General features: G+C 47.7%; 1 protein-coding gene across 3 annotated transcripts in view; it reads right to left on the minus strand.

Annotated features, from left to right (window-relative positions):
- DNM2 (dynamin 2) overlaps positions 1-25109 on the minus strand; it is a 91947-nt gene that overhangs the window by 38837 nt on the left and 28001 nt on the right. For all 3 annotated transcript variants that reach the window (XM_056570513.1, XM_056570512.1, XM_056570511.1), the window contains exons 4-12: positions 24349-24552; positions 24156-24254; positions 22043-22203; positions 19856-19998; positions 17593-17728; positions 15507-15574; positions 15258-15396; positions 6359-6445; positions 3615-3685 (exon numbers count right to left, since the gene is read on the minus strand). In XM_056570513.1, the coding sequence (XP_056426488.1) occupies positions 3615-3685; positions 6359-6445; positions 15258-15396; positions 15507-15574; positions 17593-17728; positions 19856-19998; positions 22043-22203; positions 24156-24254; positions 24349-24552 (1108 nt within the window). The remainder of the gene's footprint in view (positions 1-3614; positions 3686-6358; positions 6446-15257; positions 15397-15506; positions 15575-17592; positions 17729-19855; positions 19999-22042; positions 22204-24155; positions 24255-24348; positions 24553-25109) is intronic.

Here is a 25109-nt window from a genome sequence, read left to right on the forward strand (position 1 = left end):
ACCGTGGTTGACCACAGTTTTAGGTCCGGGGGAAAAGCGCATACGGCGCAAAAATGAGCCGACCGGACCAAACGTTTCACTCCGGTCGGCTCATTGAAATGAATTACATACGGGAGCGTATACGGTGACATACGGGAGCGCGAGGTTTTAGCTCCCCCCTGCGGTATGCGCTCCCGTATGGGAGAAAACGTAGTGTGAACCCACCCTAACTCCGGGCTGACAGGAGGGGGGGGGGGGGGGGGGGGGGGGAGCAGGGACGGAGTAGAATGCTTTCAGAGCCTGTGATGTCGCAACTTACAAGAAGTACGAATTCCACCAATCTGATACGCACTGGTAATACAAGTACAGAATATACTAAACAAGGTGAACAACTTAAGTATCAATTCATAAACATGTATGTTATTTTCAGTAACAAACCTCCCCCCCCCCGCTCCCCACCAGATCACATGTTCATATGCTATCCCAAGGACAAATTATATTATATACCAGAAGTCACTTTAAAGGGGAACTCCGGCGGAAACAAGTGGAAAACAAATGTTTCCAATTCAACTGGTACCAGAAAGTTAAACAGATTTTTAAATTACTTCTATTTCAAAATCTTAATCCTTCCAGTACTTATCAGCTGCTGAATGCTCCACAGGAAGTGGTTTTCTTTTTTAATTTAATTTCAGTCTGACCACAGTGCTCTCTGCTGACACCTCTGTGCATGTCAGGAACTGTCCAGAGTAGGAGCAAATCCCCATAGCAAACCTCTCCTGCTCTGGACAGTTCCTGACATGGACAGAGGTGTCAGCAGAGAGCACTGTGGCCAGACAGAAAATAAATAAAAAATAAAAGAACTTCCTCTGGAGCATACAGCAACTGATAAGTACTGGAAGGGTTAGGATTTTTTTAATAGAAGTAATTTACAAATCTGTTTAACGTTCTGGCACCAATTGATTTGAAAACATTTTTTTTTCCCACCGGAGTTCCCCTTTAAGCTAATGCATTAGTGATAAGCCTAGCTGCATGGTTTTACTAAAGGCTCAGGCTTGATATTCTGCGCCAAACCTTGCTTTACACTGCAGCAACTCTTGTACGTATTGCCTGCAGTGTGCAGGCAGATAAACCACCATTGAAAAACAACATTCTTAAAAGGGGGTACTCCGGAGGAAAACACTTTTTTTTTTTATTTATTTTTTAAATCAACTGGTGCCAGAACGTTAAACAGATTTGTAAATTACTTCTATTAAAATATCTTAATCCTTCCAGTACTTACGGTATTAGCTGCTGTATGCTCCACAGGAAGTTCTTTTCTTTTTGAATTTCCTTTCTGTCTGAAAGTTTAACCGATTTGTAAATTACTTCTATTTAAAAATCGTAATCCTTCCAGTACTTATCAGCTTCTATATACTACAGAAGAAGTTCTTTTCTTTTTGAATTTCTTTCCAGTCTGACCACAGTGTTCCATGCCAGGAACTTTCAAGAGCAGGGTACTTTTGCTACGGGTATTTTCTCCTGCTCTGGACAGTTCCTGGCATGGACAGAGGTGTCAGCAGAGAGCACTGTGGTCAGACTCAAAAGAAATTCAAAAAGAAAAGAACTTCTGTAGTATACAGAAGCTGATAAGTACTGGAAGGATTACGATTTTTAAATAGAAGTAATTTACAAATCTGTTAAACTTTCTGGAACCAGTTGATTTGAAAAAAAAAAAAAAAATGTTTTCCACTGGAGTACCCCTTTAAATAGCTGCCCCTTATACAGAGACTCAATAAGGGTATCTTAGAAGACTAGTAAGGTACTGGTGTATAATGACACAGACCTGCAAAGAAGCTGAAAGAGAAGAGTCCACACAACAAGCCAGTGTTTCCCAAGCAGGGTGCCTCCAGCTGTTGCAAAACTACAACTCCCAGCATGCCCGGACAGCCGTCGGCTGTCCGGGCATGCTGGGAGTTGTAGTTTTGCAACAGCTGGAGGCACCCTGCTTGGGAAACACTGCAACAAGCACTCAGACAGACGGACGCCCACACTGAAATACGCACCCTGGGATGAGCTGCTCGGTATAACAGCTGGAAAGTGACAGAATTGGGGGAGCAAGTGCGCGATGATCGGGAGGATGAAGAGAGAAAGAGAGAGACATGGTGCAGGTCGGAAGTGAGAGCGAGAAGGAAAAACACAGGAGAGACGTTACCTAGAGCAGTGAGAGAGACAAGCGGCAACGCAAGCGGGAGGAGGCAGGCCACATGCAGACAACACGGCAGCAGTACACGACGACTCTGGTCTGCAACCTGGGCTGTCCGCGCATGCTGGGAGTTGTAGTCTGACGGCAAAGGGACAGCACAGGCTGCAGAAGGCTAGACTACACCAATGAGACACACATCGTTCTGTAGGGTTAGTATGAGAGGACTCGTCACAGCGGGAAACGCTACACAGCAAGTGGGGAACGTAAGAGAAGTCAAACCATTCAGAGAGGCCTCATCTGGACACAACGTGCATTGAGAAGATAAAACACACACATTAGTGACCCGTCCCTCTCCCGTGATGTCATATGAAGTGTCAACTGGGATAAGAACATGCGCCAAAGACGACAATTAGAGATGAGCGAACTTACAGTAAATTCGATTCGTCACGAACTTCTCGGCTCGGCAGTTGATTACTTATCCTGCGTAAATTAGTTCAGCTTTCAGGTGCTCCCGTGGGCTGGAAAAGGTGGATACAGTCCTAGGAGACTCTTTCCTAGGACTGTATCCACCTTTTCCAGCCCACCGGAGCACCGGAAAGCTGAACTAATTTATGCAGGATAAGTAATCAACTGCCGAGCCGAGAAGTTCGTGACGAATCGAATTTACTGTAAGTTCGCTCATCTCTAATGACAATGTTAGGTGCAATAAAAATAAATAAATAAATCCTGATAAGTCCTAATTGGACCTACATCAAATTTAGGGACTTGACTCATATTTACTAAGGATTTTTGTCTAAACCAAAGCCAGTGATAAATCTTATAATTGAAGGGGTACTCCGCCACTAGACATCTTATCCCCCATCCAAAGGATAGGGGATAAGATGTCTGATCACAGGGGTCCCGCCGCTGGGGACCCCCGCGATCTCGGCTACGGCACCCCAGACATTCGGTGCACGGAGCGAGCTTCACTCGGTGCCGGATGACTGGCGATGCAGGGCGGAGGCTCGTAACGTCACGGCCATGCCCCCTCAATGCAAGTCTATAGGAGGGGGCGTGACTGCTGTCACGCCCCCTCCTATAGACTCGCATTGAGGGGGCGTGGCCATGATATCATGAGCAGGACGTGGGTGCAGCAGGGAGATTGCGGGGGTACCCAACAGCGGGACCCCCTCAGACATCTTATCCCCTATCCTTTGGATAGGGGATAAGATGTCTAGGGGCGGAGTACCCCTTTAAGGAGGTTATGGACAGGTGTGTTCACGCTGAGCATCTGCAGGTTATTCTGCTACCGTTCAAGAAGACAGCAGTGTTATATATAATCGGAAAAAAAGCAAACCCATGCAGTCATGGCGGTCGCCTCACCGGGGCAGGCAAGACTGGAAGGGAGGGGGGGGCACTTATGGCGGCCGCCTCACTGGGGCAGGCAAGACTGGAAGGGAGGGGGGGCACTTACTTGGCAAATCCAATGAAATCTTCATGATTGGTGTTGATGTAGGACAGCTCAATGTCTATCAGAAGAAGAACCTGTGGACACAGAGGATGGAGGTGTTAGCTGGGAGTGTAAAGTATACCCCAAATTAGGAATGATAACCAGACTGTGCACCTTAGGGGCAGCTTCTCGTCTGAGCTGTCAGGTAGCACAGTTCACCATATTAGCTCCCACAGGGTTGTCATCCGGTCACCCAGAAAGAAATCACTCTCCATGTAGTGTAATAGAGCCATAAGTCTCATGCTTCAAACTTCATCACTGTATCTATGCCTGTCTAGCATTTGTCCACCAGGAACCCCCATTCATCACCTATAGCAAAGTTCCAGCACCTACGCTCCTCCAGCTGTTGCAAGACTCCAACACCTGTCCTGCCAGGAGGGAGATCCACTATAGAGGTAGCCGGAGGGCTTACTTCTGTTCCCTGGTGTCCGTGGCTCTGTCAACGGAGCGCAGTCCTGGCTGGACCAGGCTCTATCAATGGAGCGCAGAGCACACCGCTCAATGGAGTTCAATAGAACTCTATTGATCTGTATGAGGAAGCTAATGATTTCTCCTAAAAGTCTAATAAAGTGTAAGAGAAAAAAAAAAAGTTAAAGGGGTTCTCCGCTGCCCTGCTTCTGGAGCTCCGCTCCCCAGCGTCCAGAAGTTTATTGTTCCTAACGGCTGTGTGGGGGCGTCACGAGGGGGCGGACGTGACGTCACGAGGGGCGGCCCTGAACACGGAAGCCCGCACACAGCCGTTCGGAACAATAAACTTCCGGACGCTGGGGAGCGGAGCTCCAGAAGCAGGGCAGCGGAGAACCCCTTTAAGTTTAAAAGATGCACATTAACCCCTTCCAAGTTAACCGTTCAAATCACCCCCTTTTCCTATAATAAAAATAAACATTTAATATCGCTGCATGCATAATTGTACGAACTATTAAAATATAACATTATGTATCCCCGTACAGTAAATTACTTAAATGTAAAAAACAAAAACAAAAAACAAACACAGAATTGCAATTTTTATAATAGCCCCGGAAAAAAAGTCAGATCAATAACAAAATGGTACAGATACAAAAAAAGATTATGGTGCAAAAAATTAGCCCTCATACAGCCTGGTATGCAAAAAAAAAATTATAAAAAATGTAAGAACAAAAAAGTTACAGGGGTCAAAAAATGTACCGTATATACTCGAGTATAAGCAGAGTTTTTCAGCACGATTTTTCGTGCTGAAAACACCCCCCTCGGCTTATACTCGAGTGAACTCCCCCACCCGCAGTGGTCTTCAACCTGTGGACCTCCAGAGGTTTCAAAACTACAACTCCCACCAAGCCCGGGCAGCCATCGGCTGTCCGGGCTTGCTGGGAGTTGTAGTTTTGAAACCTCCGGAGGTCCGCAGGTTGAAGACCACTGCGGCCTTCGACATCATCCAGCCCCCTCTCACCCCCCTTTAGTTCTGTACAGTACTCACCTCCGCTCGGCGCTGGTCCGGTGCTGCAGGACTGTCCGGAGAGGAGGTGGTCCGGTGGGATAGTGATTCCGGGCTGCTATCTTCACCGGGGAGGCCTCTTCTAAGCGCTTCGGGCCCGGCCCCAGAATAGTCACGTTGCCTTGACAACGACGCAGAGGTACGTTCATTGCCAACGTACTTCTGCGTCATTGTCAAGGCAACGCCTCTATTCCGGGCCGGAAGCGCGGAGAAGAGGCGCCCCCGGTGAAGATAGCAGCCCGGAACCACTATCCCACCGGATGACCTCCTCACCGGACAGTCCTGCAGCACCGGACCAGCGCCGAGCGGAGGTGAGTACTGTACAGAACTAAAGGGGGGTGAGAGGGGGCTGGATGATGTTGAAGGCCGCAGTGGTCTTCAACCTGCGGACCTCCGGAGGTTTCAAAACCAACTCCCCGCAAGCCCGGACAGCCGATGGCTGCCCGGGCTTGCTGGGAGTTGTAGTTTTGAAACCTCTGGAGGTCCGCAGGTTGAAGACCACTGAGGGCGGATGATGAGAAGAGGATGATGAAGGGGGGGGTGTGGGATGATGACAAGAGGATGATGAAGGGGGGGCGGGATGATGAAGGGGGGTGGGGATGATGACAAGGGGATGATGAAGGGGGGTGTGTGGGATGATTACAAGGGGATGATGAAGGGGGGTGGGGATGATGACAAGGGGATTATGAAGGGGGGATGTGTGGGATGATGACAAGGGGATGATGACAGGTGATGATGATGAGGGTCTGGATGATGACAGGCGGTGATGATGATGAGGATGTTAATGACGGGTCTGGATGATGACAGGGGGGGATGATGTATTTCCCACCCTAGGCTTATACTCGAGTCAATAACTTTTCCTGGGATTTTGGGTTGAAATTAGGGGTCTCGGCTTATACTCGGGTCGGCTTATACTCGAGTATATACGGTAAATTAAAAAAAATTCGAAAAAGTTCAGAATTTTTTTTTAAATTAGTAAAACATGACAGAAACTATACAAATTTGGTATTGCTGTAATCAGGTGACCTAAAGTATCAAAACAACATGTTAGCTCAACCACAATGTAAATGGCGTAGAAAAGAAAAAATTGCTAAATTATCTTTTACTATTTCAATTTCACTTCACGGAATATATATATATATTTTTTTTTTTTTTTTGGGTTTGGAGAATATGTTATTGAAAAATTAAATGGGGTATTACATTAAAAGACAAGACCCAGAATTTGTTAACCACCTACCTGGTCTTTTGTTTTTCCTTCCCGCTCTCGGACGTATGTCGTGATTATCCTTTCACTCTCTTCTCGAAGTCTGGGGTAAGAAGCCAGCTGGTAGGAGTGGAATAGAAGGAGGTCAATGGTCACAAATCACACGGCCCCATACTAGGTGTATATGGTGTCTCACTTGAGGGAGGTCCCACAAGCTTACACTGTTCCAGCATGCATGAGCAAGATGATGGATGGTTGGTATTAATGAGAAGCATCAAGCATTAAAGAGGCCCTCCACTGATCAGAAGAGTCCCCTGACAACAGCAGATGACTTTGGGAGCCAACGAGGAGACACCTGGCACTGAGTGTTCAATTTTTCTACAGCACCTCCACAGGAGAAACTAAGAATTACACAGGAGCAAGAGATGCTTTTTTAAGTCATTCTTCACTCTAAGAGACAAGGATCCTGAACATTGGACACCTAGGATCAGAATTTTCTATAAATACATCTAATAACATAGGCCAGTGTTTCCAAACTATTGCGCCTCCAGCTGTTGCAAAACTACAGCCAAAGGCTGTCCGGGCATGATGGGAGTTGCAGTTTTGCAACAGCTGGAGGCGCAATGGTTGGGAAACACTGACATAGGCTGAGGTAAGCAAAGTGCAAATGCAGCCATGGAATACTGGTTCCTATGAACACAATGCCCAGTCTCTCATACGAGGGTCCCAGAGGTCGGTCCACCACTGTTAAAGTGTACCGGTCATCAACCAAAACTTTTTATATAATGTAGATAATACCATTATATGAATATTTGTAATATACATTGGTTAAAAAAGGAGTATATTTTTTTCTCTGTGAGGAGACCAAATACAGGAAGTGATGGTGGCCAAGCAGGGCCCTGTACACCGAGGGCCAAGCAGGGCCCTGTACACCGAGGGCCAAGCAGGGCCCTGTACACCGAGGGCCAAGCAGGGCCCTGTACACCGAGGGCCAAGCAGGGCCCTGTACACCGAGGGCCAAGCAGGGCCCTGTACACCGAGGGCCAAGCAGGGCCCTGTACACCGAGGGCCAAGCAGGGCCCTGTACACCGAGGGCCAAGCAGGGCCCTGTACACCGAGGGCCAAGCAGGGCCCTGTACACCGAGGGCCAAGCAGGGCCCTGTACACTGAGGGCCAAGCAGGGCCCTGTACACTGAGGGACAAGCTGGGCCCTGTACACTGAGGGACAAGCTGGGCCCTGTACACTGAGGGCCAAGCCGGGGCCTGTACACTGAGGGACAAGCTGGGCCCTGTACACTGAGGGACAAGCCGGGGCCTGTACACTGAGGGCCAAGCCGGGCCCTGTACACTGAGGGCCAAGCCGGGCCCTGTACACTGAGGGCCAAGCCGGGCCCTGTAGAGTGAGGCTCTGTGACATGCTACGGACTCACATATCAGGATGATTGACAAGCCAGGAGTCTGCACAGAGCCCTGCTTCTCCTACCCTCGCTTCCTGTATTTGGACTCAGACACACAGGCAATAGCTGCAGGGATAGCACTTTTTTACCCAAAAATATACACATTTTTTAACAAATGTATATTGCAAATATACATATAATGGTAATATCTACATTGTACAAACCGTTTTTGTTGACAACAGGTACACTTTAATAAAGTGATGGCACATTCTGCAATATGCCATCAATTTATCAGAGGGAAATTATAATAAGAAAAAGAAAAATAATAAGAAAAAGGGTCTGTTTTGTTTCTTTATTCCAGTAAGTGAAATACTTCGTAGGCTGAGCTGCAATACTAGACACGGACTATGGACAAGGGTGGTGCTGTTTACCAGTGCAGCCATTTAAAATGAAAATGCAAAAGCTCCATGAAAGCAGCATCAATGAATAGTGTGCTGGAGATTCACATGGTCAGACAGGAGGCGGCTCCACACATAGACATGTGTGTGTTTCATGGAACATATATGTATCAAGACAGACAAGTATAACACCGCTCCATAGAGCTCCCCGGACTCCTATGTATGATGACAGCTCCATAGAGCTCCCCAGACTCCTATGTATGATGACAGCTCCATAGAGCTCCCCAGACTCCTATGTATGACGACGGCTCCATAGAGCTCCCCAGACTCCTATGTATGATGACCGCTCCATAGAGCTCCCCAGACTCCTATGTATGACGACAGCTCCATAGAGCCCCCCAGACTCCTATGTATGATGACAGCTCCATAGAGCCCCCCAGACTCCTATGTATGATGACAGCTCCATAGAGCTCCCCAGACTCCTATGTATGATGACAGCTCCATAGAGCTCCCCAGACTCCTATGTATGATGACAGCTCCATAGAGCTCCCCAGACTCCTATGTATGATGACAGCTCAATAGAGCCCCCCAGACTCCTATGTATGATGACAGCTCCATAGAGCTCCCCAGACTCCTATGTATGATGACAGCTCCATAGAGCCCCCCAGACTCCTATGTATGATGACAGCTCCATAAAGCTCCCCAGACTCCTATGTATGATGACAGCTCCATAGAGCTCCCAGACTCCTATGTATGATGACAGCTCCATAGAGCTCCCCAGACTCCTATGTATGATGACGGCTCCATAGAGCTCCCCAGACCCCTATGTATGATGACAGCTCCATAGAGCTCCCCAGACCCCTATGTATGATGACAGCTCCATAGAGTTCCCCAGACTCCCATGTATGATGACAGCTCCATAGAGCTCCCCAGGCTCCCATGTATGATGACAGCTCCATAGAGCTCCCCAGACTCCCATGTATGATGACAGCTCCATAGAGCTCCCCAGACTCCCATGTATGATGACCGCTCCATAGAGCTCCCCAGACTCCCATGTATGATGACCGCTCCATAGAGCTCCCCAGACTCCTATGTATGATGACCGCTCCATAGAGCTCCCCAGACTCCTATGTATGATGACAGCTCCATAGAGTTCCCCAGACTCCTATGTATGATGACGGCTCCATAGAGCTCCCCAGACTCCCATGTATGATGACCGCTCCATAGAGCTCCCCAGACTCCTATGTATGATGACAGCTCCATAGAGCTCCCCAGACTCCTACGTATGATGACAGCTCCATAGAGCTCCCCAGACTCCCATGTATGATGACGGCTCCATAGAGCTCCCCAGACCCCTATGTATGATGACAGCTCCATAGAGCTCCCCAGACTCCTATGTATGATGACACCTCCATAGAGCTCCCCAGACTCCTATGTATGATGACAGCTCCATAGAGCTCCCCAGACTCCTATGTATGATGACAGCTCCATAGAGCTCCCCAGACCCCTATGTATGATGACAGCTCCATAGAGTTCCCCAGACTCCCATGTATGATGACTGCTCCATAGAGCTCCCCAGACTCCTATGTATGATGACAGCTCTACGGAGCTCCCCAGACTCCTATGTATGATGACAGCTCCATAGAGCTCCCCAGACCCCTATGTATGATGACAGCTCCATAGAGTTCCCCAGACTCCCATGTATGATGACAGCTCCATAGAGCTCCCCAGGCTCCCATGTATGATGACCGCTCCATAGAGCTCCCCAGACTCCCATGTATGATGACAGCTCCATAGAGCTCCCCAGTCTCCTACGTATGATGACAGCTCCATAGAGTTCCCCAGACTCCCATGTATGATGACAGCTCCATAGAGCTCCCCAGGCTCCCATGTATGATGACCGCTCCATAGAGCTCCCCAGACTCCCATGTATGATGACAGCTCCATAGAGCTCCCCAGACCCCTATGTATGATGACAGCTCCATAAAGCTCCCCAGACTCCTATGTATGATGACCGCTCCATAGAGCTCCCCAGACTCCTATGTATGATGACGGCTCCATAGAGCTCCCCAGACTCCTATGTATGATGACAGCTCAATAGAGCCCCCCAGACTCCTATGTATGATGACAGCTCCATAGAGCTCCCCAGACTCCTATGTATGATGACAGCTCCATAGAGCCCCCCAGACTCCTATGTATGATGACAGCTCCATAAAGCTCCCCAGACTCCTATGTATGATGACAGCTCCATAGAGCTCCCAGACTCCTATGTATGATGACAGCTCCATAGAGCTCCCCAGACTCCTATGTATGATGACGGCTCCATAGAGCTCCCCAGACCCCTATGTATGATGACAGCTCCATAGAGCTCCCCAGACCCCTATGTATGATGACAGCTCCATAGAGTTCCCCAGACTCCCATGTATGATGACAGCTCCATAGAGCTCCCCAGGCTCCCATGTATGATGACAGCTCCATAGAGCTCCCCAGACTCCCATGTATGATGACAGCTCCATAGAGCTCCCCAGACTCCCATGTATGATGACCGCTCCATAGAGCTCCCCAGACTCCCATGTATGATGACCGCTCCATAGAGCTCCCCAGACTCCTATGTATGATGACCGCTCCATAGAGCTCCCCAGACTCCTATGTATGATGACCGCTCCATAGAGTTCCCCAGACTCCTATGTATGATGACGGCTCCATAGAGCTCCCCAGACTCCCATGTATGATGACCGCTCCATAGAGCTCCCCAGACTCCTATGTATGATGACAGCTCCATAGAGCTCCCCAGACTCCTACGTATGATGACAGCTCCATAGAGCTCCCCAGACTCCCATGTATGATGACGGCTCCATAGAGCTCCCCAGACCCCTATGTATGATGACAGCTCCATAGAGCTCCCCAGACTCCTATGTATGATGACACCTCCATAGAGCTCCCCAGACTCCTATGTATGATGACAGCTCCATAGAGCTCCCCAGACTCCTATGTATGATGACAGCTCCATAGAGCTCCCCAGACCCCTATGTATGATGACAGCTCCATAGAGTTCCCCAGACTCCCATGTATGATGACTGCTCCATAGAGCTCCCCAGACTCCTATGTATGATGACAGCTCTACGGAGCTCCCCAGACTCCTATGTATGATGACAGCTCCATAGAGCTCCCCAGACCCCTATGTATGATGACAGCTCCATAGAGTTCCCCAGACTCCCATGTATGATGACAGCTCCATAGAGCTCCCCAGGCTCCCATGTATGATGACCGCTCCATAGAGCTCCCCAGACTCCCATGTATGATGACAGCTCCATAGAGCTCCCCAGTCTCCTACGTATGATGACAGCTCCATAGAGTTCCCCAGACTCCCATGTATGATGACAGCTCCATAGAGCTCCCCAGGCTCCCATGTATGATGACCGCTCCATAGAGCTCCCCAGACTCCCATGTATGATGACAGCTCCATAGAGCTCCCCAGACCCCTATGTATGATGACAGCTCCATAAAGCTCCCCAGACTCCTATGTATGATGACCGCTCCATAGAGCTCCCCAGACTCCTATGTATGATGACGGCTCCATAGAGCTCCCCAGACCCCTATGTATGATGACAGCTCCCTGGCAACAGACAGGATCTGATACCAAGAAGGTTCTCATTAATGGGTATAGGAGACTTGTGTCTTGATACATATATATATATCTTAAGTCATCGTATCTGAATACATTCTGAAGATGGAGACCACTTGAACGTTTACCCTCCGTATGAGACGTTGCCCTCTGACCCAGTGACGTCATAGTCGAGGGAGGAGTAAAGAACAGGTTAAAGTTAGTAAAAGGAAAAAGAGGGAGGAAGCAGGGGAAAACAGGTGACATACCCAGCCACAGCCAGGAGCACAATACATTCCCTTTTCATTCTGTTAAAGGGGTACTCCGCCCCTAGACATCTTATCCCCTATCATAAGAATAGGGAATAAGATGTCTGATCGCGGGGGTCCCACCACTGGGGACATCTGCCATCTCCCTGCTGCCCCCGGCGTTCGTTTAGAGCGTCAGGTGAAGCACCGGAGGCTCGTGATGTCACGGTCACGCCCACTCAAGATATCACGGCCGCGCCCCCTCAATGCAAGTCTATTGGAGGGGGCGTGACGGCAGTCACGCCCCCTCCCATAGACTTGCATTGAGGGGGCGTGGCCGTGATGTCATGAGCGGGGAGTGGCCGTGACGTCACAAGCCTCCACCCGGCATTGAGTGTGTGTGTGCACTGCCAGTGCCGCAGCCAAGATCGCGGGGGTTCCCCAGCGGTGGGACCCCTACGATCAGACATCTTTGGATAGGGGATAAGATGTCTAGGGGAAGAGTACCCCTTTAAAATAGTCTAAGGATCATTGGTCATCAGTGAGGGTTATACATGACAGACGGCAAGGCCATTTTATAGACTGTTTCTGGCAGCCAGGAAGGAAAGCGCAAATATAGTCCTGAAGGTGGGCTCTTCACCCACCTCTCACTAATGATTGACAGCTCTAGCATCCAGTCAAAAACCACTAGAGCTGTCAATCCTAAGGGAACCCCGGAAAGGAGTCCTCCTCGAAGGACCTATCTCCCCTTCCTGGTGGCTATTAGGGGCTGTCACATGGTTTGCTTTGGCAAAACTGCTGAAAGATGCGCTTTACGGCCATTCTGAGCTGCTCAATCTTCAATATATTTCTAGAACCCGGGAGCATTCAGGTCACAGCCCCAAGACGTATTGGTCTCAGCTACTAAGAAACCACGCGAGAGCCGCACAGCCGAGACACGACTCCCGGTAATGTGCTTTGTCCATATTAGACCCTGGATAACTAGATTGTAAGGTCTCCTGTTCTGAATTAGCCATTGTCCTAATAGAGTTATGGACAGGATAGCCGGACCGCTGACCTCCCCAAATGTCAAAATTTGCTTAAAATAGACCTACCATAAGATCTAGTAAGCTCTTTTCGCTTACTATAATAAAGCGGAAATTAATCTTTAATATCTTGTTTAGAGATGAGCGAACTTACAGTAAATTCGATTCGTCACGAACTTCTCGGCTCGGCAGTTGATGACTTTTCCTGCATAAATTAGTTCAGCTTTCAGGTGCTCCGGTGGGCTGGAAAAGGTGGATACAGTCCTAGGAAAGAGTCTTCTAGGACTGTATCCACCTTTTCCAGCCCACCGGAGCACCTGAAAGCTGAACTAATTTATGCAGGAAAAGTCATCAACTGCCGAACCGAGAAGTTCGTGACAAATCGAATTTACTGTAAGTTCGCTCATCTCTAATCTTGTTTCTATGCTATGACAAAAGCGGGTAAAGTTACAAGGCTGGGTTCACATTGCGGAATCCCTGGACGGAATTCCTGCCAGAGATCCCACGGGCAGCGGCATGACCATGCGGGACTCCGTTGCCGTCCCCATACACAACAATGCTTTTCTGAGCGGATCTGCTCAAACGCATTGCTGTCTATAGGGGACGGCAATGCGGCCCGTCTGATCCTAGCACCGCCCGCGGGATCTCCTGCAGAAATTCAGTCTAGAGATTTCGCAATGTGAAACCGGCCTAATGACGCATTACTGAGGCGGCACAAAGAAATGGCGTGTTAAAGGGGTACTCCGGTGGAAAACTTTTTTTTTTATCAACTGGTGCCAGAAAGTTAAACAGATTTGTAAATTACTTCTATTAAAAAAAATCTCAATCCTTCCAGTACTTATTAACTGCTGAATACTACAGAGGAAATTATTTTCTTTTTGGAACACAGAGCTCTCTGCTGACATCTCTGGCCATTTTAGGAACTGTCCAGAGTAGGAGAAAATCCCCATAGCAAACATATGCTGCTCTGGACAGTTCCTAAAACGGACAGAGATGTCAGCAGAGAGCTCTGTGTTCCAAAAATAAAATAATTTCCTCTGTAGTATTCAGCAGCTAATAAGTACTGGAAGGAGTAAGATTTTTTAATAGAAGTAATTTACAAATCTGCGGGGGGGGGGGGGGGGGGGGTGCGGCCCATAGACTGGTTTGAGTGGCATTGGGGCCGCTCTGCCGGTGGGTCGTTCCCCCCTGTGGGCATTGGTGTCGCGGCGGTGGTGGTCGCCGCTCGGTGCTGCGCCATTTTATGCTAGGGAAGTTAGGGACCCACTCTAAATAGGTGGCCTTGACGTGGCGAGTGGGCTTGTACTTTTTGATCAAAAATGTATACTAACAACCTGTTAGTTTTTGATATTATGCTGAGAAGCAATCAGATCATTATACAAGATTGTAGATGTGCACCATGTCTGCTTTTCTACCTGAATTCACACTGTAATTTACAAATCTGTTTAACTTTCTGGCACCAGTTGATTAAAAAAAAAAAAAGTTTTCCACCGGAGTACCCCTTTAAAGGAGTACTCCGCTGCTCAGTGTTTGGAACAAGATGTTCCGAATGCTTAGAGCCGGCACCGGGAGCTCGTGACGCCATAGCCCTGCCCCCTCAATGCAAGTCTATGGGAGGGGGGGCGAGACAGCGGCCACGCCCCCTCCCATAGACTTGCATTGAGGGGGTGGGGTGTGACATCATGAGGGGGCGGGGCTATGACGTCACGAGTTACTGGCTCCGGCTCTAAGCATTCGGAACACTTTGTTGCAAACGCTGAGCAGCGGAGTACCCCTTTAAAACGCCAGAGCTAAGTGGGCAGGACCTGCTCATAATGCGCGTATTGGAAGCAAGAAGAAAAAGAGAACATCAGGGGATCGGACAGAGCTGGAAGCTGCTGGGGACCACTGCTGGGTAAGTATGGCTTTTTTTTTTCTAAATTTTTCCCCACCACCTCAGCATATTCTTTATTTTTTTTCCCAACCAGTGTGCCTCTAGCTGATGCAAAACTACAACTCCCAGCATGCCCGGACAGCCATTGGCTGTCCGGGCATACTGGGAGTTGTCGTTTTGCATTAGCTTGAGGAACCCTGGTGGGGAAACATAGCCTTTTAGGCCTACACTAGGCCTTTAGCTTCTAGAGGTAGATCAGATTATTTCCATTCACTGAATGCAAACAGAGAACATGAAAGTGCTGCTGAAACTTTTTCCCCAGAACCTTTCGTTTTACACCTCCTTGTGCCGGTCCGGTACAGTCCCATCCTATCCTGGAGGCCTCACCTTGGTTGTACATTGTCTCACAGTGTTGATGAGTTCCTGGATGACCAGATCCACGCACTTCAGGCACGGTTCCTTCAATTTTATCACCTGCTTCTTCACTATAGCCTCAAACGCCATATCTGGGGTGAAGAGACCTGTCCTTTAAGGGCGAGAGAGAGACAGAGATGACAGTGGGGGTGAGACATGATCAAACCTGTGGAGGATAAGGAAAGTGCCATATGTAGAAGGACATGGGCAGAGCGCACTCACCTCACACCGTGGATGTTCTTAATGGCGTAGCTGATTTCTCTCCGCAGATCCTTCTCGTCAAACTCCATCTTGAATGGAAAGAAGAGGGTTAAAGAAAGGAATCTCAGAGTGGGTGTCCCATAACAAAAATATATATTTTATCCAGTTGATATAAAGGGGAGAGTGTGACTGCTTAAGTCTCAACCTCTGGGACCACCACTGATCATGAAAACGGTGTCTCTTGAACCTACCAGTTACATGGTGTGGCAGGAAAGAACACACACTACTGCTAGGCCCCCGCTCCATCACAATATGGGACGCTGGGACTCCAGTAATGATAATTATTCTTCATTAAACATATCTATACCTATTAGGGATCGACCGTTTTTTTTAGGGCCGATACTCTGTGGAGGTTAGGGCCGATAACTTATACCGATATCCCGGTATAAGTTATCGGCTATTTATCCCCCCCCCCCCGGCGACACCGCAGAAGATCATTGATTTAAAGCGGGCGCTTTAAATCAATGAATTGCAGCGGCCTTTGCAGAGCCAGAGACCACCGCCGCCGCCACCCGCTTCTCTCCCCCTGCCTGTCCTGGGTCCTATCACCGACACGAGTTGTAGTAGTATGCCTCTAGCTGTTGAATAACTACAGCTCCCAGCATGCCCTTCAGCTGTCAATGCATGCTAAGAGTTGCAGTTTTAAAACCGCTGAAGGCACAATGGTTGTGAAACAGAGTTTGTTACCTAACTCAGTGTTTCGCTACCAGTGTGCCTCCAGCTGTTGTATAACTGCAAGAAAAGCCAAAGGGCATGCTGGGAGTTGTAGTTTTGCAACAGCTGGAGTTAGGGAGTGTGTCGCTTTCTGTGGAGGGTCCCAGCAGTCGGACCCCCTGCGCAATCTGACACTTAATCCCTATGCTTTGGATAGAGGATACATTTTTAAAAAGCTGGACTACTCCTTTAATAGAGTCCTGCCTACTAAAAGTAGTTATTTCTCACTGGCTTTGAAGCAACCTCCTGCGGTGCGTGTCATTAAAGGGGTACTCAGCCAAAAAAAATGTATATCCCCTATCCAAAGGATAGGAGATAAGATGTCTGAACGCGGGGATCCAACCGCTGGGGACCCCCGCCATCTCCGGGTCGACAGCGGCGGCGTCCGGAACACAGGAGCTTAGAACTTCCGAGCTTGGTATGTCAATCTATGCCACCTCCGTTCATGTCTATAGGATGGGACGCGACGGCTAGTGCATAGCCATCACCCCCCCCATAGACATGAATGGAGGGAGCGCAGCGGTTGTAGCTGCCAGTCATCCAGCATGGAGCGGCGTTCGCTCTGTCCCCCCCCCGCGAGCAGACATCTTATTCCCTTATCCTTTGGATAGGGGATAAAATGTGTTTCGGCAGAATACACCTCTAAGGTGTTAAAGGGGTACTCTGCGGAAATTATTATTATTATATTTTTTTTTTTAAATCAACTGGTGTTAGAAAGTTAAAACAGATTTGTTAATTATTTCTATTAAAAAAAATCTTAATCATTCCAGTACTTATTAGCTGCTGAAAACTACAGAGGAAATTATTTTCTTTTTGGGACGCAGGGCTCTCTGCTGACATCACAACCACAGTGCTCTCTGCTGACATCTCTGTTCATTTTAGGAACTGTCCAGAGCAGCATGTGTTTGCTATGGGGATTTTCTCCTACTTTGGACAGTTCTTAAAATGGACAGAGATGTCAGCAGAGAGCACTGTGCTCGTGATGTCAGCAGAGAGCTCTGTATTTCAAAAAGAAAAGAATTTCTTCTGCAGTATTCTGGAAGTACTGGAAGGATTTAAGATTTTTTTTTATAGAAGTAATTTACAAATCTGTTTAAACTTTCTGGCACCAGTTGATAAAAAAAAATAAAGATTTCCACCAGAGTACTCCTTTAATATTCCTGCAGTGCCACAACTGGTGAAATAAGGCTGGTACACAACAATTCTTATTCACCGACAGCAAGCAGTGATCATAAATGAACAAATATGTTGGAATGATGCATTTTACATAGGATACGTGACGTATACGCATTACCGAGAGGCACCGTCGCTTATACCCAAGGTACGAAATTACCTTCACAAGCTCAAAGGGAAAGCGCTCGTGAAAGATCCGGTTAATCCTGGCACCTCCGGAGAGCTCCAGAGTGTCCACCTGATCGCCAGACCCCTCAATTCTCTTCTCGAAATCCACTCCGAGCTGCTGCACCATCCTAAAAAGAGGAAAAGGGGGGATGGTCATTTGTTGGCAACATTGCATAGCAAACATACAGGATAGAGATGAGCGAACTTACAGTAAATTCGATTCGTCACGAACTTCTCAGCTCGGCAGTTGATGGCTTTTCCTACATAAATTAGTTCAGCTTTCCGGTGCTCCAGTGGGCTGGAAAAGGTGGATACAATCCTAGGAGACTCTTTCCTAGGACTGTATCCACCTTTTCCACCCCACCGGAGCACCGGAAAGCTGAACTAATTTATGCAGGATAAGTCATCAACCGCCGATCCGAGAAGTTTGTGACGAATCGAATTTACTGTAAGTTCGCTCATCTCTAATACAGGACTGCGGTAAATACTCCAGAGCTGCATTCACAATACTGCAAACAGACTACTACAGCTCAGCTGAGCTTCTAAACCATAATAGGACTGTACACAGCAAACTTTTAGGGTATGTTCCCACTGAGGGTTTGGAGAGGAATTTCGGCGAATAAGGCTTGGTTCACACCACGTTTTGCTAAATACGGTTCCCGTATACGGCTGGGAGGAGGGGGGGGAGGGGCTTAATCGCGGCGCCCGCACTCAGCCGTATTCGGGAACCATATTTAATGCAAGTCTATGAGCCGACCGGAGTGAACCGCAGCCTCCGGTCGGCTTCGTTTTCGGCCGTATGCGGTTTCCCGACCGTAGGCAAAAACGTGGTCGACCGCGACTAAGCCCCGCCCCCCTCCTCCCAGCCGTATACGGGAACCGTATTTAACAAAACGTGGTGTGAACCCAGCCTAATTCTGCTCGCTTATTCCTCTCCAAATCATTCAGCAGTGAAAAACCCCCCATAGTATGTACTGAAAATTCTGCTCCTTGGTTCACACTGAGGAATTTCCGCTAGCAGAATTCCGTCACTGAATTCCGTTCCGCATGAAGAATGAACATGTTCTTTCCTCATGCGGAATTCGTGTCGTAACTCCATAGAAGTCAATGTAAATTTTTTTTCAGGCCGTCACACTTACGTGCGGAATTTGCGTGGAAATTGCGCGGAATTCGCACGGAAATTGCACGGCATTCCAGTGGAATTTGCGCAAAAAAAATATTTTTTTTACAATGTCTCCTATGCTGCGCCGAACTCCGCACTGATTTCTGTGCGGAATCCGCTGTCATTTCTGTCAAAACTGTCATTTCTGAGCGGATTTGTTCAGCGCAAATTCCGCTCAGATATTTGTCAGTGTGAACGTACCCTTAGAGTGCAAGGAATGTTGGGAGATTTCAGCTCTGAGGCTGCTAGTATGTGAATGCAGCTGTAGGTTATAACACGGATGGGTAATTTAATTCACTTTGTAAATACATTGCAGTCAATGAGAGACCGCACATCTGTTTATTGAGATAAAATGGTGCTGGTATAAGAATATAGAACAGTGGTTGCTAAACTGCGACCATCCAGCTGTTGCAAAACTACAACTCCCAGCATGCCCGGACAGCCGTTGGCTGTCCGGGCATGCTGGGAGTTGTAGTTTTGCAACAGCTGGAGGGCAGCAACACTGATATAGAGCAGTGTTTCCCAACCAGGGTGCCGTTGGCTGTCCGGGCATGCTGGGAGTTGTAGTTTTGCAACAGCTGGAGGGCAGCAACACTGATATAGAGCAGTGTTTCCCCAACCAGGGTGCCGTTGGCTGTCCGGGCATGCTGGGAGTTGTAGTTTTGCAACAGCTGGAGGGCAGCAACACTGATATAGAGCAGTGTTTCCCAACCAGGGTGCCGTTGGCTGTCCGGGCATGCTGGGAGTTGTAGTTTTGCAACAGCTGGAGGGCAGCAACACTGATATAGAGCAGTGTTTCCCAACCAGGGTGCCGTTGGCTGTCCGGGCATGCTGGGAGTTGTAGTTTTGCAACAGCTGGAGGGCAGCAACACTGATATAGAGCAGTGTTTCCCAACCAGGGTGCCGTTGGCTGTCCAGGCATGCTGGGAGTTGTAGTTTTGCAACAGCTGGAGGGCCAAAACAGGTAAAGGTCTATCATAACTAGATAACCTGTTTGCTTACAGAGCCCCCCCCCCCTCCTTTTCTATCCCTGTTGATAATACAATGTTCACAGAAGTGGTGGCCCCTTCAGGCGGGAGGACCTGTAACTTACTGAAGAAGAGCTTTTGTTTTTCTGGTGGGATCATCGGGGCGGAAGTTTTTATATTCTTCAACCTCCTTTTCCAGGGAAAGCATCTGACTTTGCAGTTTACTCCTCAGCGCAGGAAGCGTCTCCCGGATGTGATTGGTGAGTTGCTGGAATACAGGAGGTAGGGGGAAAAAAAGGAATTACATAGGCATAATCGTATGTGACCCCCGAGGTGCCACTGGGGGAGATTTATCAAAACCTGTCCAGAGGAAAAGTTGCCCATAGCATCCAATCAGATCGCTACTTTCATTTTGAAAAGGCCTCTGCAAAACGAAAGCAGCGATCTGATTGGTTGCTATGGGCAACTGGGCAACTTTTCCTCTGGACAGGTTTTGATAAATCTCCCCCATTATCTTACAAATAGCAAAAGGACCAAACAACAGGATACAATGGTGGCCACAACTAAAGAAGATGCCAAAAACAAGATATATGTGAGCGATCCCTCCATATGTGGACCTAACCACAGTAGGATTTAATGGAGAGTCCGAAATACTAGAGCAGGTCATACACCATAGACCGCACCAACATCTCCCCCATGCACACTCATGGGAAGGGGCGTATAACTACTATATATCCTCATCTCATAGTGATATCAGCAGCAGTATACAGATAGAGCTGGATGGGAGATGTGTAAATACTATATATCCTGATCTCATAGTGATATTAGCAGCAGTATACATATAGAGCTGGAGGGGAGATGCATAAATACCATATATCCTTATCTCATAGTGATAGCAGCAGCAGTATACAGATAGAGCTGGAGGTGAGATGTATAAATACTTTATATCCTGATCTCATAGTGATAGCAGCAGCAGTATACATATAGAGCTGGAGGAGAGGTGTATAAATACTATATATCCTGATCTTATAGTGATATCAGCAGCAGTATACATATAGAGCTGGAGGGGAGGTGTATAAATACTATATATCCTGATCTTATAGTGATATCAGCAGCAGTATACATATAGAGCTGGAGGGGAGATGTATAAATACTATATATCCTGATCTCAGTGATAGCAGAAGCAGTATACAGATAGAGCTGGAGGGGAGATGTATAAATACTATATATCCTGATCTCATAGTGATATCAGCAGCAGTATACATATAGAGCTTGAGGGGAGGTGTATACATGCTATATATCCTGATCTCATAGTGATATCTGCAGAAGTATACAGATAGAGCTGGAGAGGAGATGTATAAATACTATATATCCTGATCTCAGTGATAGCAGAAGCAGTATACAGATAGAGCTGGAGGGGAGATGTATAAATACTATATATCCTGATCTCATAGTGATATCAGCAGCAGTATACATATAGAGCTTGAGGGGAGGTGTATACATGCTATATATCCTGATCTCATAGTGATATCTGCAGAAGTATACAGATAGAGCTGGAGGGGAGATGTATAAATACTATATATCCTGATCTCAGTGATAGCAGAAGCAGTATACAGATAGAGCTGGAGGGGAGATGTATAAATACTATATATATCCTGATCCCATACAGATAGCAGTAACAGTATACAGATAGAGCTGGAGGGGAGGTGTATAACTACAATATAACTTGATCTCATAGATATAGCAGCAGTATACAGAGCTGGGAAGGGAGGGGTTTAACTACTATATAACCTGCTCCCATAGAGAAAGCAGCAGTATACATATAGAACTGGAGGAGGGGAGTATAACTACTATATATCCTGCTCCCAAAAAGGTAGCAGCAGCAGTATACAGACAGAGCTGGGAGGGGAGGGGTCTGGGAGCTAGCAGGAGTGATGTGGTAGATAATGTCATTTTATAGTTAACTGGAAGTCAGATGACCCAGGGCAGACCCCTTCCTTTGACATATTAAGCACTGATTTTCTATAGGTCAGGATGGTGATCATATCAATTACAGTAATGAAACAAATGAATGCAGCTGTGCTGATATAAAACAAATAGTGCTGCAGGACTAGTGATGGTGAGCACGCATGATATCGGTAGAAAACTGGAGTGGCGCAAAAGAGGACATATGGAAAGTGGATGTCCACTGAGGAAAACCCTTTTATTTTACACAGAGAAAACATGGAAACAATTAAAATTTTATTCCATTGCCTGAAAATCTGGTACAAAGTTTGTAAAGGACCAAATCATAATGAAGAATAGACTTCTACCTGGTTTAAGGCCTTCTGTAAGTGCGGAGTTCCCATTCTGTCAGCCAAGTGCCGATACCCAGGATGAGACAGGAAAAACTTCCTTTCTGCGGCCAGGGCTGCCCGGATATCCTTCTTCCCATCGATGTCCTTCTGGCTTCTGTTCACCACTCCGATGTAGCCTACAGAAGAGACCGCGAACCCCGTTATTTCATCGGAACAAGGTGCCGGAAGAGCAAATAGAAACAAAGAATAATAGAATCCAGTGTGGTGAAGAAAATGTCAAGGTGATAAACCGTATACCAGGCTGCCCGCCCCCATACAAGGCCGCCAGCCCCAGACCGCCAGCCCCCATACCAGGCCCCCACGCCCCCCATACAAGGCCCCCACGCCCCCCATACAAGGCCCCCACGCCCCCCATACCAGGCCCCCACGCCCCCCATACAAGGCCCCCACGCCCCCCATACAAGGCCCCCACGCCCCCCATACAAGGCCCCCACGCCCCCCATACAAGGCCCCCACGCCCCCATACAAGGCCCCCCGCCCCCATACAAGGCCCCCCGCCCCCATACAAGGCCCCCCGCCCCCATACAAGGCCCCCCGCCCCCATACAAGGCTGATACATAGTGCCATCAGCACTCTCTTATAGAGATCTTTAATAGGAATTTATTGCCTATTTGTTTTTGCTTTCTTATAGGAGTCAGATACTGAAGTGTGTTTTATTTTATCTTATCTATTTTCTAATTGTTTTTTTTTTTTTCATTTCATATTTTTATATATTATTGAGGGGCAGCCATCTTGCCTGAGCTGTTTTCAATAGCATTTAGAGAGATGATTTACTGCAAGCCCCATGGACCTAGGCAACAATAGACTGAAGCGGTCCTATGCACATGAATGGAAAAGGTTAACTTGGTTACCTTTCCAAAGGTCATTCTGCAGGGAGAGGGAGGCTGATCTGTGAGTAATATCTATTGGGTGTGTCTGTTATCTATAGACTAATCTGGGGGGCACTGCTAGGAAATCATCTGTACAGAAAATTCTTTAAAAATATGATTTAAACAAAACACTAACATTTACACAATTAGAGATGGGCGAATTTACAGTAAATTCGGTTCGTCACAAACTTCTCGGCTCGGCAGTTGATGACTTATCCTGCATAAATTAGTTCAGCTTTCAGGTGCTCCGGTGGGCTGGAAAAGGTGGATACAGTCCTAGGAAAGAGTCTCCTAGGACTGTATCCACCTTTTCCAGCCCACGGGAGCACCTAAAAGCTGAACTAATTTATGCAGGATAAGTCATCAACTGCCGAGCCGAGAAGTTCGTGATGAATCAAATTTACTGTAAATTCGCTCATCTCTATACACAATAGGTACATTTTCTTTTAAATAAATTCCTAGAGTAGAGCTGCTTGAATGATGGTACAGCATTAAAGGGGTACTCCGCTGCTCAGTGTTTGGAACAAACTGTTCCGAACGCTAGAGCCGGGAGCTTGTGACGTCATAGCCCCGCCCCTCATGATGTCACGTCCCGCCCCCTCAATGCAAGTCTATGTGAGGGGGCGTGACGGCCATCACGCCCCCTCCCATAGACTTGCATCGAGGGGGCGGGACACCATGAGTGGGCGGGGCTATGACGTTACGAGCTCCTGTTTCCAGCGTTTGGAACAGTTTGTTCCAAATGCTGAGCAGCGGAGTACCCCTTTAAGGTTTAGAAAAAACATGGCTGCTTGTCCTCAGGCTGTCTGTGGTATTGCAGCTCAGTTCCACTGTAGTGAATAGAGCCAAATTGTAATACAAAATACAACCTGAGGAAAGGGGTGGTGCTGTTTTTTGGAAGGAAGTAGCTCTGTTTTTTCTAATTCTGGATAGCCACTTTGAGCGCACATAATACAGCGTCCAGTCAATTACCTAGGACAACTATTGACCTGAATGGCCCACACCTGTCCCGTCTAATATGGTTTACCCCCGTGTTTCCCATCCAGGGTGCCTCCAGCTGTTGCAAAACTACAACTCCCAATGTATGGACAGCCATTTGCTGTAAGAGCAAGCTGGAAGTTGTAGTTTTGCAACAGCTGGAGGCACCCTGGATGGGAAACACTGGTGTCGATCTGCTGCACGGCCTCCTAGGTCTTTACCTCTCCTTAATGGCAGCAGCTTGTTCTCCAGGATGTCCCTGGCATCTGTTCCTTCATCCATTAAGTCCAGCTTGGTTATAACACCGATCGTCCTTAACCCTGGAATAGAGACCGGTGCGGCCATACATCAGCTGTGTACAGTGTTCACCATCAATGTACTGTAATACAGTAAGAATAAGCGCCGACTTCTTACCCTGCGGATCCACCTCCTTGGCTATCTTTAAGGCATCAGAGTTGGCCAGGTCAGCATTGGCGGGGGTGACAGCCAAGATGAGGCAGCTGTCCCGGGTGATGAACTGCAGAATCATATCCTTGATCTGGTATTCTATGTCCTGGGGTTGGTCACCAATAGGAACCTTGGTGATGCCCGGAAGATCGATCAAGGTTAAGTTCAGAACTGTGGAAGGAGAAATAAAAAAAATTAGATAATTTTACGATAAAACACGGGAAGAAAAAAGGGGATAACAGTGGATGGTAAAGTTATCGACCAGTGTCAGGCAGCTGCTGCAAAGGCTGATGAAATTACAGGATGCATCAAACCTCCCCAGTCAGACCCTAACTGGAATATTGTGCGCAATTCTGGGCCCCCGTACATTATAATATAGGTGTTAAAAAGTAGATGTGGATGAGGGTGACTTTTTACACATAGGCCCATAACCAGCAATAGCATTTTCTAAAGACAGAATACGAGTGTAGACGCTTCTTTATGTCAGGTGACAGCAGAGGTGGCTGTAGACTTTGTGAAGCCTCAGGTGAAAGCCAAAAATGAGGCCCTCACTGACACTCATAGTTAAGATATTAAAAAGATAGTAGCGCGGGTATCTGCTTATATTCATAATTAAGATATGCCCCTTGAGTGATGGGGAATACCCCAATATGTAGGCAGGCACAGAAGTCCATCTCTTAGGTAGAAGCTCCTAGAAGATAGGTAGGTAGGGAATCCTCCCTATTAGG

The sequence above is a fragment of the Hyla sarda genome, chromosome 4 (assembly GCF_029499605.1).
Source record: "Hyla sarda isolate aHylSar1 chromosome 4, aHylSar1.hap1, whole genome shotgun sequence".
In the NCBI taxonomy this organism is placed as follows: Eukaryota; Metazoa; Chordata; class Amphibia; order Anura; family Hylidae; genus Hyla; species Hyla sarda.